The 17,972-nt window shown below is 39.2% G+C and overlaps 1 protein-coding gene across 2 annotated transcripts in view; it reads left to right on the top strand.

Annotated features, from left to right (window-relative positions):
- Window positions 1-98: 98 nt before the first annotated feature.
- APLF (aprataxin and PNKP like factor) overlaps window positions 99-17,972 on the top strand; it is a 122,511-nt gene continuing 104,637 nt past the window's right edge. Inside the window, exon 1 of one of the 2 annotated variants that reach the window (XM_049856415.1) lies at window positions 99-434. In XM_049856415.1, the coding sequence (XP_049712372.1) occupies window positions 339-434 (96 nt within the window). In that variant the 5' untranslated portion in view covers window positions 99-338. The remainder of the gene's footprint in view (window positions 435-17,972) is intronic. The other variant, XM_049856417.1, reaches the window with a different exon arrangement.

Raw genomic sequence — 17,972 nt, 5'->3', positions numbered from 1 at the left:
GAAGGACGGGCCAGAGACTACAAAGCCCGGCGTCCTCGGAGACCGGTGGGCGGTGAGAAGGAGTGGGGGGGGACGACAAACCCGGGCTTTTAAACCTTAATTTTAAGGCGGCGTGGTGGGGGAATCCCCGAGTACGTCACTGATCCAGGCTGAGAGGCGGGACTGCAGAAGTGGCGGTGGGGTCCCCGCCCTGTGAAGACGGGGGATTTTAGCGCCGAGTCTTTGCCGTCCTCTCCCCCGTGTTTTTCTGGGGGCCTGAGTAGGTCCCGCGCTTGTCTGTGGAAGGCGGAAACGGCTGCGGGGACCGTCTTTGCGGAGGGGCCTAGTCCTCGCCCGCCATGTCCGGGGGCTTCGAGCTGCAGCCCATAGACGGCGGCCCTGGGATGGCCCTGGCGCCAGGGGAGACGGTGATCGGTCGCGGGGCGCTGCTGGGAGTAAGTGTAGGCGGGAGCCCGGCCGGACGGGGAGAGCCGCCCGATCTTCTCGCAGCGTCTGGAGGTCCCACTCCCCGCCCTGGCCTGGCACCCCACCGCGCCGGCCTTGCCTCTTTAGATTTGAGAAGTTTGGAGATAGAACGTTTTTCCAGTAAACTTAAGTCAACTCAGAAACATCTCCTATGTTGCCTTTAACGAGAACTGATTTCTGTTGTTTTCTTAAGTGGCCCAGGGCCCAAATCCAACCTGTTTTTATATGGGCCCACAAGCTGAGAATAATCTTTACATTTTTAAGTGGAAAACAAGCTAGTAGCTTTTCAGAAAAATAATTTATTGAATAGTTGATTATTTACTCTCTGACCATTATAGAGAAAGTTCGCCAAACTCTATTTTTTGGCCGGGCCGCGTGCATGGTCCTTAACATTTATTGTTACGGTCTGTTCCAGGCGTTGATCTGACAGCTTTACATATATTAACTTCTTTAATCCTTTCAAAAACCCCATGAGTTAGGCACTCTTATTATCCTCATTGTACAGATGAGAAAATTGAGTCGTAGAAAGGAGACACGAAAGTGCCACTAAGCTATATATTCCCCCACCCTCTGAGACGTTCAGGAATTAAAAAAAAAAAAATTGCATATTGTATTCTGCAATACTGTGGATTTCTCCCTTCTCTCTAATTACACATACTATTTCCTTCAGCTTTCTTTGTTTAGTGTTCACTTTGCGCAGCACATTTTGCAGATCCTTCCACTGTGTGGAGCCCCGGTGGTGAAGTGGTTAAGAGCTCAGGCTGCTAACCAAAACGTCAGCAGCAAAAGTAAGGCAGATGCATAGAAGATTTAAACAAAGCTTGCCCTGAACTCACTGCCCAGTGGGAGAATAAATGTCGTTGCTACCAAAGTGTGGAAGCCCTGGTGGCGAAGCGGTTAAGAGCCTTGCTGCTAACCCAAAAGTTGGCAGTTCAGATTCACCAGCTGCTCCTTGGAAACCCTATGTGGCAGTTCTAACCTGTCTTACAGGGTCACTATGAGTTGGAATGGACTCCAGGGCAATGGGTTTTTTTTTTTTTTTTTTGGTTTTAGCACTGTGTGGGAGACAAAGACGAATGAGACACAGGTCCCTGCCCTCTAGGACTTTTCACTTGGGTTGAGGAAACAGACCTATGTCAGTGAACCAGCACAAGTGGACTGTTACCCTGGCTAACCTCTAGTGTCTCAACGGGACCACTGGTGTTAGCATTGGGGTCCTTTTCTGAGCAGGAAAAGGAGTTCAAGGTTGTGATGCAGAATTTGGTCCTGAGTGTGTGTGTATGTATACATGTATATATAAAACCCAGTGCCGTAGAGTCGATTCCGACTCATAGCTACCCTACAGGACAGAGTAGAACTGCCCCATAGAGTTTCCAAGGAGTGCCTGGTGGATTCGAACTGCCAACCTTTTGGTTAGCAGCCGTAGCACTTAACCACTGCCATCAGGGTTTCCACATGTATATATAGTAGAGTATTAAAGTTTAAGAGCTCAGCTGCCAACAAAAGGTCGGTAGTTCAAATCCACCAGCTGCTCCTTGGAAACTCCATGAGGCAGTTCTCTGTTTCATAGGGTCACTATGAGTTGGAATCGACTCGACGGTAATGTTTTTTTTTTTTTCCCTAATCAAGAAAGTAAAAGTTCATCTGCTGTTTATGTATTTATTTGCTAGGTAAGTAATTATATAAATGTTTTAGTAACAACCTGCCATTTTCTCCATAGCTTATTAACTTAAACATTATGAAGGAAATGGCCTGCGAGTTGTTTTGTTTCTTTTTTAAATATCTAATTGAAAAACTTACCAGAATATTTGCTTCATCAATAGTTGTGTATGTCTGGAAACCCTGGTGGCATAGTGGTTAAGTACTACGGCTGCTAACCAAGAGGTCAGCAGTTCAAATCTACCAGGTGCTCCTTGGAAACTCTATGGGGCAGTTCTAATCTACTCTGTCCTACAGGGTCACTATGAGTTGGAATCGACTCGACGGCAGTGGGTTTGGTCTAGTGGGTTTTGGGTGACTGCCCATTTTGACTTGCTTAACAATGAGCTTTCAAGCTACGAAAAGACGTGGAGGAAACTTAGGTGCATATTGATAATTCAAAGATCACTGTTTCTTAGGCCTGTAGTTTATAAGCATGGCAACAGGTTGCAGAGCCTTTCATTTGTAGCTTGTTTGTGTTACAGGCTTGGTAACGTGAGATGAACCTTTCTTTGGTTTCTGTTTTAAAGAATGGTAAGGAGTAGAAAGCAAGTTGGTCAGTTATCTGGTCAGGATTTTGCTTGTCCTTTTCCAATAATCATCCTGTGGCTCAGCTTGGCAGATATGGAGAGTTGTGATAAACGACATCCCAAATGCGTCAAAAGAAAATTTTGAAGAACAAACAAATCACCTTTTTTAAGATTTTGGACCTGACGGATCCACTGGTTTCTTCTCTGCCATGGTTAAAATATGACGTAAGGGCTGCTGTTTGAAACAATAACAAATCCAGTGAGATTCGTGTAGTCCAAGAGAGCAAAGACTTAGTTATAAGTAGGAAAACAGGAAGTTCATGGTACATCTGAAATGATTATTAGTAATGATTATTGGTGACCTCTCTTGCTTAACTAGTCATGTTGATCTGAGACAGGCATCACAAACCTGAATGGTCATACAATCATGAAGATTTATAATTTTGATGTGTAAAACAGTATTAAAACAATTTGGTCATGAAAATGTCCTCGTCTTTACAGTAGGATGGCACAGAGGAGAATGCTGTCACTTACAGAGAACACAGTTTTAATAGACTTTATTTTTTAGAGCAGTTTTAGACTTACAGACTTTCTCTGTGCAGAGCTTCTATATACCTCCTTCCATACCTGCACGTTTTTCCTCTTATTATTAACACCGTGCATTATACATTTGTCACAATTGATAGACCAATATGGGTACATTATTATTAATTAAAGTCCTTAGTTGACATGAAGGCTGTGTCATTGCTTTGCACAGTCTGTGGGTTTTGACAAATGTATAATGTCACATATCTACCGTTATAGCCTCATACAGAATAGTTTCACTGCCCCAAAAATGCCCTGTGCTCTATCTATTCATCACCCCTCCTCCCCTGAGAACTGCTGATCTTTTTTTACTATCTCTTTGTCTTTTCCAGAATGCCGTATAGTTGGAATTCTACAATATGTAGCTTTTTCTGACTGGCCTCTTTCACTAATCAACATGCACTTAAAGTTCCCCCATGTCCTTTTGTAGCTTGATAGCTCATTCCCTTTTTATGGCTGAATAATACTTCAGTGTATGAATGACCACAGTGTATCCATTCACCTATTGAAGAATATCTTAGTTGCTTGTAATTTTTGGCAGTTATGAATAAAGCCGCTATAAACGCGCAGGGCTTTTTTTTTTTCAACATAGGTTTTCAGCTCATTTGCGTAAATACCTAGGAGTGTGATTGCTGTATCACAAAGCACAGTGAAATTCAGTCTTCATGGAGCCCTGGTGGCACAGTGGTTAAGAGCTTGGCTGCTAACCTAAGGGTTGGCAGTTCAAATCCATCAGCTGCTCCATGGACACCCTATGGGACAGTTTTACTCTGTCCTGTAGGGTTGCTCTGAGTCAGAATCGACTCCACAGCAATGGGTTTGGTTAGGTTTTTTTTTTGGAGGGGGGGGCCCTTATGTGTGAGTCCTCAACCAACCCGAGGTCTCTGTTTTACTAGATCATAATTCTCTTTTCACGATGAGCACCTACTAGAAGGTTTTACAGCACAAGACATCCCAAGCAACAAAGTAACATTAGGCCAAATTATTTGCTTTATGGCTTTTCTTTAATGAAAGCTGATTACATTCTTAAATGAAGCTACTGTTTCTGATTTCAAACTTTCCTTATTCTGTTTTGATAGCAGAGACTGTATGATAAATTCCTTTATGATCTGTTTTCCTCCAAAGGAATAGGATAGCGTCAGATATCTAGTAAGGAACCCTGGTGGCGCTTGGCTGCTAATGGAAAGGTTGGCGGTTCGAAACCACCAGTGGTTCCACTGGAGAAAAGACCTGGTGATCTGCCTAAGAAACTCTATGGGGCAGTTCTACTCTGTCATGTAGGGTCGTATGAGTTAGAAATGACTCGATGGCACACAATAGCAACAAGTATCTAGTGAAACTTGCTAAATGCAGATGTAATTGAATAGACTGCTTTGATTTAAAAAGAGAAGAGGTCCTCAGGTGGCGGGGAGGGGTGAGTTCAAGGCTCTAATATGGACTTCAGGTGGCATCAGTTCACTATGTCTAAGAATGCTGTAAGTGTCCCACAAAGTTTACACAAAGTACCCTTCCCTGGGACTGGCAACTGCACTTTTCCCATCTGTTGCAGAATCTCACCTGGCTGTCCTGGAATGTTGGTCTTACCTGGTGCAACACACAGTTCTTCCCAGTCATCTCTTTTGTCCCTTAGGATGTGGTGTACATTCCAAGCTGCTCTGTTCTGTCCTTCCCTCACTTAATTATTTAGCCTAGTGCAGTGCCTGCCACACAGTAGACCTTGAACATGTGGTCTCTTCCTCCTTGTTCTACTTTTTAGCCTCTCCCTCTTTTCTTCCCTTAAAAAGAGCCTAACTGGCAGAGGTCTGGGGACCATGGTTTTAGGGGACATCTAAGTCAATTGACATAATAAAGTCTATTAAGAAAACATCCTGCATCCCATTCTAAAGAGTGGCATCTGGGGTCTTAAACGCTAGCAAGCAGCCATCTAAGATGCATCAATTGGTCTCAACCCACCTGGATCAAAGGAGAATGAAGACCACCAAGGACACAAGGCGATTACGAGCCCAAGAGACAGAAAGGGCCACATGAACCAGAGACCTACATCATCCTGAGACCAGAAGAACTAGATGGTGCCTGGCTACAACCTATGACTGCCCTGACAGGGAACACAACAGAGAACCCCTGAGGGAAGGAGAGCAGTGGGATGCAGACCCCAAATTCTCATAAGACCAGACTTAATGGTCTGACTGAGACTGGAAGGACCCCGGTGGTCATGGCCCCCAGACGTTCTGTTGGCCCAGGACAGGAACCATTCCCGAAGCCAACTCTTCAGACGGGTTGGGCTGGACAATGGGTCGGAGAGGGATGTTGGTGAGGAGTGAGCTTCTTGGATCAGGTGGACACTTGAGACTATGTTGGCATCTCCTGCCTGGAGGGGAGATGAGAGGGTGGAGGGAGTTAGCAGCTGGCTAAATGGACACGAAAAGAGAGAGTGGAGGGAGAGAGCAGGCTGTCTCATTAGGGGGAGAGTAATTGGGAGTGTGTAGCAAGGTGTGTATGGGTTTTTGGGTGAGAAACTGACTTGATTTGTAAACCTTCACTTAAAGCACAATAAAAATTATTAAAAAAAAAAAAAAAGAGCCTAACTGGGGCTTATGTGTAAAAAGGATATCCTTAAGTTTTAAAGTGAATTTAAACAGTTAAGAAGCAGTGCTACCAACAGCTAAGGCCTAAGGAACAACATTGATGATTTTCCTATCTGTTGATTAATATTTGACCAAATTCAGGAAACAGTTGATGACCGTGAAGCCTGTGAGAGCCAGAACTTGATGGGACTGCCTTGTTTTTCCAGGTCTTGCAAGTTTTCTGCCTTTGACAGGGTATGGTCGAAGATTTTTTAGTTTTCCTTCTCTGACAGGTTTCTGACTTACACAGCTTCCAGCTTTTGTAGGTTTAACTATACTACAGTCAAATGGAAGTATAAACAAAAATATCAGACCCGGTGCTATTGAGTCGATTGTGACTCATAGCGACTGCCCCATAGGGTTTTCAGGGAGCGGCTGGTAGATTCGAACTGCTGACCTTTTGGTCAGCAGCTGAGCTCTTAACCACTGAGCCACCAGGGCTTCAATGGAAGTATAGGAGATCTACAGATGAATGAAGAACAGGGATTTATAGTTTGTAGGTTTGAGAGACATATGGAAGTAGCTAAACAGGGCTCACGACATCAAATGGGGACTGGAGCCAGGGAGGCATCTTGAGTGAGTGAAGTGTCGGAAAGTAACAAAAAGAGCACAAGGACAGTGATAAATGATAACTACTCTGCCTCAGAGTGGGGGATCTCAAACATAATCCCTGCTACTTGCCCCCATTCCCACCTGGTAACAGTGTTACTGGATTCCCTGGGTGCTGCAGTTAACACGCTTGGCTGCTAACTGAAAGGTTCAAGTCCACCCAGAGGTACCTCACAAGAAAGGCCTGGAGATCTACTTCTGAAAAATCAGCCACTGAAAACTCTATGGAGAACGATTCTATTCTGACACACATGGGGTTCCCATAGGCAGCTGGTAACAGTGTTGCTAGATCATATAGTTTTTTTTCCAAGAGTAGCAGAACTGGATTTTTAGGTATAATTCCTGATTTTTAAAAGTTCACATTTAATTTAAAGTTTTGTTTCCATACTGTGAGCCAAACAGAATGATGCTACATGGTACAGACAGGTGTAGGAAGGAACCCACAGTTAAGATGAGGGTTAAGGGAAGACTTCATGAACTGGTGATATAGTGAGCAGGACTATGAAATGTTAGTTAGAATTTTGGTAGGTGGGAAGTGGGTGCTGAGGAGGGAGAAGCTCTTCAGGCCAAATGATCGTATGATTTAAAGTTCTCGGATTTGAAAGTATATGGCATATTTGATAAGCGCTGAGTAGACTTGTAGAATAATCAGATTGCATCAGTGATCCTATTTTTTACTGACATTGTTTTTATGGTATGTTATATGTTACAGAAACCCGGGTGGCATAGTGGTTAAATGTTACAGCTGCTAACCAAAAGATAAGCAGTTCGAATCCACCGGGTACTCCTTGGAAACTCTACCGGGCAGTTCTGTCCTATAGGGTCGCTGTGAGTTGGAATCGACTTGACCGCGGTGTTTTTTTTTTTAATATTATGAGCCCTGATGGTGCAAGTGGTTAAGCTCTTGGTTGCTAACTGAAAAGTTCGCGGTTTGAACTCACAAGCTGCTCTGCAGGAGAAAGATGTGGCAGTCTGCTTCCATAAAAATGTGCAGCTTTGGGAACTCTGTGGGGGCAGTTCTGTTCTGTCCTATAGGGTCGCTATGAATCAGAATCACTCGACTGCAATTTTTTTTGTTTAAATATATTTGCTATAGCCTAGGAAACCCTATAGGGCAGTTCTGCTCTCTCCTATATGGTTGCTGTGAGTCAGAATCAACGGCATACAACAACTACTACACACACACACACACACACACACACACACACACACATAAACACAAAACCAAACCCATTGCCGTGGAGTCAATTCCGACTCATAGTGATCCTATAGGACAGAGTGAAACTGCCCCATAGAGTTTCCAAGGAGCGCCTGGTAGATTCGAACTGCCGACTTTTTGGTTAGCAGCTGTTGCTCTTAACCACTACACCACCAGAGTTTCCACTATGCCACCAAGGGTTCCAATTCGAATCCACCAGCTGTTCCTTGGAAACCCTACGGGGCAGAATGGACTCAACAGCAAAAGATTTGGTTTGGTTTTGGAATATATATGACTTATACTGACATTCCTTTTTCATGCATATACATATATATAACCCAAAAAACCAAACCCAGTGCCGTTGAGTCGATTCCGACTCATAGCGACCCTATAGAATAAAGTAGAACTGCCCCGTAGTTTCCAAGGAGCGCCTGGCGGATTTGAACTGCCGACCCTTGGGTTAGCAGCTGTAGCACTTAACCACTACGCCGCCAGAGTTTCCATACATATACATATAGGTATGTATATATATATGTAATGGAAACTCTGGCGGCGTAGTGGTTAAGAGCTACGACTGCTAACTGAAAGGTCCGCAGTTGAAATCCACCAGGCGCTCCTTGGAAACTCTATGGGGCAGTTCTACTCTGTTCTATAGGGTCCCTATGAGTTGGTATCGACTTGATGGCAATGGGTTTGGGTTACATATATAATACATTATATATAAAAACACTGATATATGCATATGTTTGTATGTATATTTACATATATACAAATACACATATATACATATATCAGTGTTTTTTAATATATAATCTATTTACATATATACACATATACATACACATATATACATGTATATATAGGAATGTCAGTAAAAGTTATATATATTCCAAAACTAAACCAAATCTGTTGCTGTTGAGTAGGTTCTGCCCTGTAGGGTTTCCAAGGAGTGGCTGGTGGATTCCAACTGCCCACCTTTTGGTTAGCAACTGAGCTCTTAACCACTGCGTCAGCGGGGCTCCAGATATGTATATATAATGTAAGTATATGTGTGTATATATGCACACATATTTTTTTTTAAATCGATGTCTCCAAATTGTCACCTCCCATTTACTACTCAACCTGACTGTGCCATCGTCTCACTTGCCTCCATACCTTTGTCCAAGTTTTTTCTCTATCTCTGATAATTTCGTTCTGTAGGTCGTGTCTGGGTGTCTGTATTTTTGAAAAGCTCTGAAGGTAATTCTGTTGCAAAGACAGAATTGAAAACCATTTCTAGATGCACTAATCCAAGTGCTTGGCACAGAATAGGTCTTTAAGATATGTCTGCTGCCCTAAACTGAAAAAGAAAAGTAACTGTTCAGCAACATCAGTTTCCTGTAGTCACAAGTAGAGATTTAAACCTAGTTTTGCCTTCCTAAGCTCACTGTGTTGCGCCTGTCGTATATTAATGATGTCTGAAGGTAGTAGAGCATTTCCTGTCCAAGCAGCAGTAAAAGCCAGACAGGTTGGATGAGTTGAAATTTCGTTGGCATTAAATCAGCATAGTTACGTCATACTAACAGTTCTGCATCCTTGATTTTAGGATCTCAGAAACACTGGGTTTTAGTTTTTAAAATCTAAATGATCCACATTTCATCAATATTGTGAATTAAATAGGTGTTTGTGAGATAGCTTGAAAACCTAACCACCATTTCTGTCATTTTTTTCTATGAGAATGTATATTCTGTATATTCACGAATTCCAAGGAGCAGTTCACATCCAATATAGTATGACCTTTTAAAGAGCTTATTTATAAATTGAAGTGTGCATTGAAAGCCACCGGTCAAGATCAAGTCAATTTCCTTAAATTTGTCCTATCTTACCTCAGAAACTGGACTTGGTAAATCCCGAGTGCAGTATTATCGAACATCTCTGATCAACCAGCTTTTGCTGTGTTGCGGAATGAGACCGCCTTACCATCAGATGTTCTGGCAGAGTCTCACTGTTGATGGCTGAGCTCTGGAGTGCACTCTGGACCTGACACTGTGAGGCTCACTAGGCAAGAAAACATGGTTTGTTACCTGGTTTACACTAACTAGTCTGGATTCAATTTGGGTCTTAATTTTAGTTTTCATTTACTTGCTACAAAAGCAAAAAAGCAAGTTTGAGGAAGAATTTTATCCAAATTGTGCCTAAAGGTGATTCCATGATTCTCTTTTAGGTTTATGCATTTTCCCATAATCCTGGCTCAAATCCCATACTAGATGGTTTTCTGTTTTTCTCTACCATGAAAGTGTGAACTTATTTGTCTGTTTCTGCTAGAGCAAACTGAGTAATCTTGTGTGAACGCAATGTAAATTATAAAGTATTGTACAAGGTAGTTTTCATTATCATAGCCCTTGGTGTGTAATATAGTTTATACTGAAAGTAACAGATATTGCCTCTTCTCTATCCGGCTAAAGTGAGAACGTTGAATTCATGAGATGCTATATTCCTTTACAGTATTCAGAAATTTCTCTAGGAGTACATTTTAAGAAAAATTAGCTGGTCTTGGTTTTTCAGTAAATATTATGCAAAAATGTAATGAAAGGTGCCATTTTACTCTATTTTGGGACCCAGTAGCTTATCTGCTTTTACTTTATTCAGATTTATTTATATCTTTTAGATTTTGAGAATAATAGTCCAATAGGTCAGAGACCTTGATTCAAAACATCTAAACATTTCTGCTGGTAGCGTAAGAAAATCTTCATTTTGTTTGATTTCAGTGAATGCCAAAAATAACTATTTAACTACAAAAGAAATTACAAACCATTCTTCTATGTTTTCATCTTTGCTTCTGGCACAATCTTCATGTCTTAAAAACAGAGAAAGGGCTTGTATGTACATACTAAGGGGTGAAGCATTCAGTACAAAACCAGAAAACCAAAGATAATGGACCCACATTGTGTCAGTGATACAGAAATGATTTAAGAGCAGAGAGCTCTGGTCCCATTCAAGAAACAATATGAAGAATTCAAATTAAAAGCATTTTTATTTTCAAAGTATCTGAAAAAAAAATGCTATCACTTTGGTTTTTGTGAACAAAGGTTGGAGTGATTTCAGCATTATCCTTAAGCCTGTGTATTCTTCAGGGTTTCTTTTATTTTTATTTTTTCGTCTCCTGCTGTATCTATGCAATTTCTTTAACAATGAAAAAGTTCTTGTACTTGAATAATCAATTTAACTAGTTTTTCTGTTTTTTAATATTTCTTCTCTGACTAGCTGAACATGAATGAATTTATCATTAGATATCCAGGATCAATGTAAAACAGTTGTCAGAGTAGTTTGTGTTAATCATAATTGTTTTGGGCGGCAGAAAAATAACAGAAATTTGACTAGCAGCAGGTTAAATAAAAAAGGCATTTATTTTTCTCCTGTAACAGGAAATCTCAGGGGCAAGCAGTCAGTACAGGGCTGATGCAGCTACTCAAGGAAATAGGCTTTTCTGTTATCTTCCTTGTTCATCCTTAGCATGTGGCTTTTATGCCTGTAGTCACAAGACAGTAGTCTTTCCAGAAACCCCAGCCCTTCTTATATCTTTGGCTACAACTGTGTCACTTGGCTATCCCAAGCTACAAGTAATTTTGGAAATTTGAATAATTTTAACTGAGCATATTGTTGCCCCAAATACAATTGGAGTAATGTTAGTACAGACAAAGAAATGAATGAATATTGATTAAGCAACTAGCGTATCTGGTGTACGATGTCACATGGGAAGAATTAGCATCTGAAAACTATAGGTGTAGTCTCAATAAAAAAATATAGGAATTGAAAACTCAAATGCCTGCAGAGGCCAGGCACGCAACTATGAGTGAAGTGAGCTCAGTGGAAGATTATAGGGAGTGCTGGTGACTGTGAGATAGAGGGTACGTAGACTCTGCAAAGTAAAAACTAAAGAAGCACTCTGGGCAGATAGCGATCTGTTGCCTTCCAGTTTGTGATGCCTGGTCTAAATCATGGGCAAAAAGAAAGTACATATAAATAAACACAAATAAGTTGGTTAGTTTTACTAAGAAGACTTTAAATAGAAATTATACTTCATTTAGCTAACAGTTTCGTACTGTACATTTTCTAGGTAACTTGATACTAACTTCTCTACCAACATTTTTGAAATTTTAACTTTTTCCATCAGTTTTTCATTTGGAAGAATTTCAGGCCTACAGAAAAGTTGAAAGAATATATCTCTAAGTTTGGTTAACATTTTGCCACATTCTCTCTATGTACCACCTGAAAACAAGAATATTTCTATATACTGTTACCACACTCAAGAAATTTGTAATGGAAACAGTAAATGTTTATATTCCATGTTTAGTTTTACCTGTTTTTTCATAATGTCCTCTTTTAAAAATTCAGGATCTAATCAAGTACTATATCTCCTTTCATAGTACTCGAATGAGAGTCTTTAAAGATACTCTTCCTCGAACATTCTTATTCAGATCCCTCTTTGCTTACCAGAAAGTGGTGTGAGTTAACTCTTTGTAGTGAGCCTAGCACAAACCCCTCTGGTTTTGGATTCTGTTAGCATATTCCTCCCCTTTGATCAAGCCACCACTGGGGGGCGCTGACCACCCACAATGGAGTAGCCTTTCTTCTGCAAGGACTTGGCCTTTTCTTCTTTTCCTTTGTTAAAGTTAAGGATTTTTCTTCACCTTGCCAAGCTAAGAGGCTTCATCTTCAGGGTGAGTTTGATTCTGCTGGTTATTGTAGCAGATCAAGCCACATGTGAGGAACAGATTTGGGCTGAATTCACAAAATAAGAGTTAAGGCACAACAACCTAGGAAACAAAGGAGGTTTTCTTCTAAAGTTCTTTATCATTAAATGGATTAATAAAGATTTGTATGAGTAGTTGGTTAAACCAGGTTAACCAGGTTGTGGGTTTGTTCAAAATATATAACCTTCTGCGTAGCAAGAGAAGTTCTTTTCTGGTTGCAAGCATTGGATAGACATTTCATACTACATTTAATTAAATCTATAGCAATCATTACAATAATCAAAAGAATTAATCTAGTTTATAGCACCATGCAAGCAGAAACCGATGCTGTTTGCTAGCCAACTAAATATACGTAAGAAAGGAGAGCCAGGCATGGGAAGTATGAAAGGTAACCAGACAGCTTGCTGGTGAACTTTCTTGATATCCTGTTTTACTTCTCCTGTGGTATTTATCCAAGTGCAGCAGGAAGTATTGACAGTTACACAAACTCTTCCTGACTGGGCCAAGAGAAAATCAAGAGATATTCTATTATCTGATACCAACTTAACAAGGGATTCTAAAGATTTTTGTTGAGCAGCTATTCCATTTGGAATGTCATCAGTGATTTGAGATATACTAGCAGATAAATTGTGAATAGATTTTTTCAAGCCGAGGGATGCCATAGTTGGTTAAAAGTGCTCAGAGAAACACCCATCCTGTTCCCGTTTTTTGGCTTTTGGACTATGGCGTGGCATAAAATCTCTCTTATTTTGTATGAGGATTTTCAATTCACTGGTCCAATGTGTACTTTCCTTATAGGACCTAGAGTGCATTGACCCACCATTTTCCAACCATTTAAGCAAGGTAATGCCCATGCATAGGGTTCGTCATTTGGGTGTGGTTTTTCTGTTTTATATTATTTTGATCCTCTACATGAAAATACATATCCATAAGAGGTGCAAATTATGCTTTTACTTGTAATAGTATGGGCAAAAATAATAGTCTGGTTGGCTTGCTCAAGCCAAGCTCCTGTCAAAGAGTTATTACAAATGAGCAATTGTCCTATCCTTAGTGGATTAAAAAGTTTGACGGTAATGGGGGAGGTCTTGTTAAACGGTTTTGGAAGGCTTGAGAACAAGCTTGTCAAGACATCTATATTTAAGTCTGTTTTCTTTTTGGGTGGGTTTATCAGGCTCCCTAGTCATGTTGTTAAATTTTTGAAATATCTGGGCTCATTCTTTTGGGTTAAAGTAAAATGCATTTCAAGTATTGTCTAGCTTAAGTTACCTAGAGAGATTTTGCTTTCAAGGTTGACATAAACATAAAAACATTTGTAGAACAAATTCATTTTCATGAATTCCTGGGAATATTAAGACAATTTATATAAGCACTTATTTATCATTAAACTGATCAGAGTAAGTTCTTTGAAGAAATATTATAATCTGATTTGAAGATACCATCCGGAGATAGGAAATTATTACATTTTCATAACCCTATTTTTTGCATGCTCTGTTGGATCCTTTAGAGAAGCAGTTTAGAATAATTTGTCCTTTTTAAAGCCTCATTGTACTAATCAAAAATGAACAATCCATCTTCTTTGCAGCGCACTTTTCAAGTAGACTAATTTATATCAAAGTTTCTTAGAGTAGCTACTAAAAGCGTAGACCATAAGACAGGCACAAGAAACAGTTTTTCTTGGAAGAAAAAATGAGACTTAAAACAGCCTCATGAAAAACAACAACTGCCAGCTATGGCCTCTAATCTTATACAAGATAGAAACTCAGACACAGCATTCTAGACTAGAGGCAAGCTCTCAGAACAAATAGAAACAGAAAACTACGTAAATTCACCTGTCTGTGAGAATAGGTCAAAATCAGGCTTATACAATACCACACAACACAATCAACCTAGTTCCTTAAAATGTATACAGCAATTCTTTAGTAAGATCGACCCAATTCAACAGAAAAACAGGTTCTATATAAAGCTTATTAGGTTGCCAGAGTGTTAGATGGAGGGATATCAGACTCTGACAAACCCTGAGCATCAAACAAAAGTTTCCCAGAGGCAAGAAAAGAAAGCAAATGGGAACTCATTTTCCTAAAATGGAAGGAAAAACACAGGAGATGGAAACTCGTTTTCCCAAAGTGATCACTGAAATTCCAAATTACTAATGGTCGAACATGAACTCCAAACCAGCATCCCAGTAGGGGGGAAATCCAGCCTCATTTATCAAGGACACTAAGGATAAGTTGAAACTTTGGTCTCCCAGAGTCAAAATTCCTAGCAGGGAGTCCGTTGCAGGGTTTGGTCAGTGTTTTGTTTCATACTGTGCCTTCATTGCATGTGAATTTTCTTATGACTGGTGGGCAGCCTGTTTTCCTGACCCATCTCATGTCCCAGGTTGTCCTTTCATGGGTGTCTTTCTGTCAGTGGTGAGCACCCTGGAGGCCTTTAAGATATTTGAACCCCGTGCCCACATTTTTTTTTCCAGCTTAAAAACTGGGATTTCTTTGTAACAACCATATGAAACCTGGTTTTATTCCTTCTGAACCTAATTTATTCTGCCAGCTAGAGATCTAGTTTCTTATTTTAGACCTTAAATATACTAGTCTCTCCAATTGGAAATTACCCAAAAGTGGCCACGGATTTAACAAACTGTCATTAGGAACTCAAAGAAAAATCCAAATACAAACAAGACCTAGACCCATAGTTCTTGACCATGTAGTGAGCCAGAATTCCACTAGGAAAATCAGTTGCTTTCTTGGATTCAGCATACCCCACATTGAGCACTGCTGGGGCCAATTTAAAGGACATTTCAGACAAAGGCTTATTAGCCATCCTTTTTGGAAAGAATGGGAGTTTGGAAAGAGTACTGTCAGAAGAACAAGAGAGCAGAGAAGGATGCGAAGGAGTTGGAGCCAGGAATGGTGCAGATCAGGCAGGAGCTGAATTTTGGCATTGCAGTTTCTTATTTTGCTTGGTCAGTTTGCTAACGATATACTGCAGGGAAGCTGTTTTACTGTCTTGATGTCTTTTAGAAGCTCCTAAATACCAATTATGATAGGCATCCCGTTGAGACTGTTTAATTACAGAGCCTCTGTTTTCTAATTTACTGCGCAGACAAACCAAAAGGTCAAAGACCCCAAAAGTCGCCACTGATTTTCCAAACTGCCTCTGGTAAGATTATGCCAGCCAGACAAGAACACACATGTTAAGAGGCCGAATTGCTTGTTTATATAATGAGCAGGAGTCCTGGAGGGCGTCTTCAAGTTACCTTCAAACCTGGCATTTCCCATATTTCCAGTAGACAGACAAAATGTGCACATTCACAGAACAGAAAAGCCTATTTTCACTAGTGATTTGAGATGGAATCTTATACTAAATTCTCATATGTCTTTGAATCTATTTCTGGACTTTCTATTTTGTTCCACTAGTCTGCCTCTTTACCCACCAATACTATACTGTTTTAATTATAGAGACTTTATAGTATGCTTTACTGTTTTTTTTTTTTTTTTACTATATTATAGGACTTTTTTTTTTTTTTTTTTTTTTTATAGGACTAGTCTCTGTCTTCATTGCTCCAGAACCCATTTCTGTAATCTCAGAGTTTTCCTGGTTATTCTTGCATTATTTCCATATGAAATCTAGAACCAGCTTTTCTAGCTCCTGGGATAGGGGGGATGAATAAACCTTATTTTTATTGGGATTGCATTAAATTTATGTATAAATTTAGGAACAATTGAGATATTTTTGATATTGAGTCATTATATCCAAGAACCCATGGGTTTGCCATGAGTCAGAATTGACTCACTGCAACTGGTTTTTTTTTTTTTTTCCCTTAGTCCAGGAACAAGTTTGCTTTCATGCCCTTAAGGACTGTTTTAGCTTTTTCTCATAAGCTTTTACTCATTTCTTGTACAGTTTATTCCCAAGTTCATTATCTGTTTGTTGCTATTGTAAATGTTTTTTTTCCTTCCATTATACTTACTTGCTTGTTATTTTTTGTATGTATGAAGGTGATTGATTTTGTCTGTTAATTTCAGACTACTGACCCTTTTATTTTATAATTTAGTTTTATTATTGATCTCTTATTTTCCAAAGATGATATTAACATATTATGTGTCTCTTATGACACTAGATAAATCCTCCAATATAGTGTCTAATATTAGGGTGATAGAAGGTTTTTTTTTTTTTGCTTTGCTCTAGACCTGAATGGGAATTTCTATAGTCTTTTTCCATAAGTAAGATGCTGAGTTTAGGACTGAAGTATATATATTTTACATTGTTAAGGAATCAGTTCCTTTTTATTGAGTATTCTCTATTGGGAATGTTGAATTTTGTAAAAGGATTTTTTATAACTTGTGTTGCTAATCATATGATTTCCCTTTTATATTAATATGTTGAATTATATTAGTGGTTTTCCTAATATCAAGCCATCCTTATACTCCTGGAATAAACCCAACTTGGTCATGATTATGTCTTAGGTTATGTTTGCTAAAATTTTATTTATAACATTTACATTAATATGCATAAGTGAGATTGGTCTTTTTTTTTTTTTTTAATGTTCCCTTTATTAAGTCCATAAAGAATTTGGAAGTGTTTCTTATTTTCTGTGTTCTGGAAAAATTTATGTAGCATTGGGATTATCTAGTCTTTGAAGGTTTGATAGAATTTTCATGTGAAATCATGAAAATGGGCCTGATTTTTTTTTTAGAATAGTTTTCTGATAACTTTATTTCTTTTATTGATATTGGTCAGTTTAAACTTTTATCTCTACTTGTGTCAATTTTGGTAGATTTGGAAATTATTCATTTTATTCAATTTTCAAATTCATTTGTATAGAATTTGCAAAGTAGTGTCTTAAGATTATTTTGAACTTTTTATTGAAAGATAACACTCACATAGAAAAAATCCATAAATTGTAATTGTTCAGTCTTATGATTTTAAAAATCTCCTGTATTTTCAATGGCTATTTTTCCCTTGTCATTTCTTATGTTATCTTTTGGGTTTTCTCTTCACCCCACTTCTTCCTTTTTTTTTTTTTTTTTAAGGTAGCTAGGGGTTTGTGTATCTTGATTTTTTTCCCCCAAAGAACTAGCATTTTTTAAAATTATTGCCTTTTTTTCTGTTTTCTGCCTAAATGCAGTCACATGAGCATACACAGATGAAACCAGTAGCAGAGGTGCCCAGCTAATTGACAGAATCATCAGAAATAATAGAGGTCCCTATGAGTTGGGATCCACTTGACAGCAATGGGTTTTTGTTTTAAGCCAATAGATTTAGGGGTGGGTTGTTACATAGCAGTAGATAACTTACACAGTATCTTGTCATTTAGTTTTGATTTCTGAGATTTTGTGTTCTCTTATTTCTTTACTAACTTTGTCAACTCTTATTTTATCTCTTTTTGATATTAGTCCATTTCTGACCTAAATTTTTGCATTTCTGACTTGAAGTAAATTTTTTTTATATTTGCGAATACTTGTGTAAGGATATTTAATTCCACATAGGGTATTCTGCTTTGTGCCTGTGTTTTGGAGAGAATTCTCATCAG

This window comes from Elephas maximus, chromosome 17, assembly GCF_024166365.1.
Source record: "Elephas maximus indicus isolate mEleMax1 chromosome 17, mEleMax1 primary haplotype, whole genome shotgun sequence".
In the NCBI taxonomy this organism is placed as follows: Eukaryota; Metazoa; Chordata; class Mammalia; order Proboscidea; family Elephantidae; genus Elephas; species Elephas maximus.
This window is presented reverse-complemented; position numbering and strand designations above follow the sequence as displayed.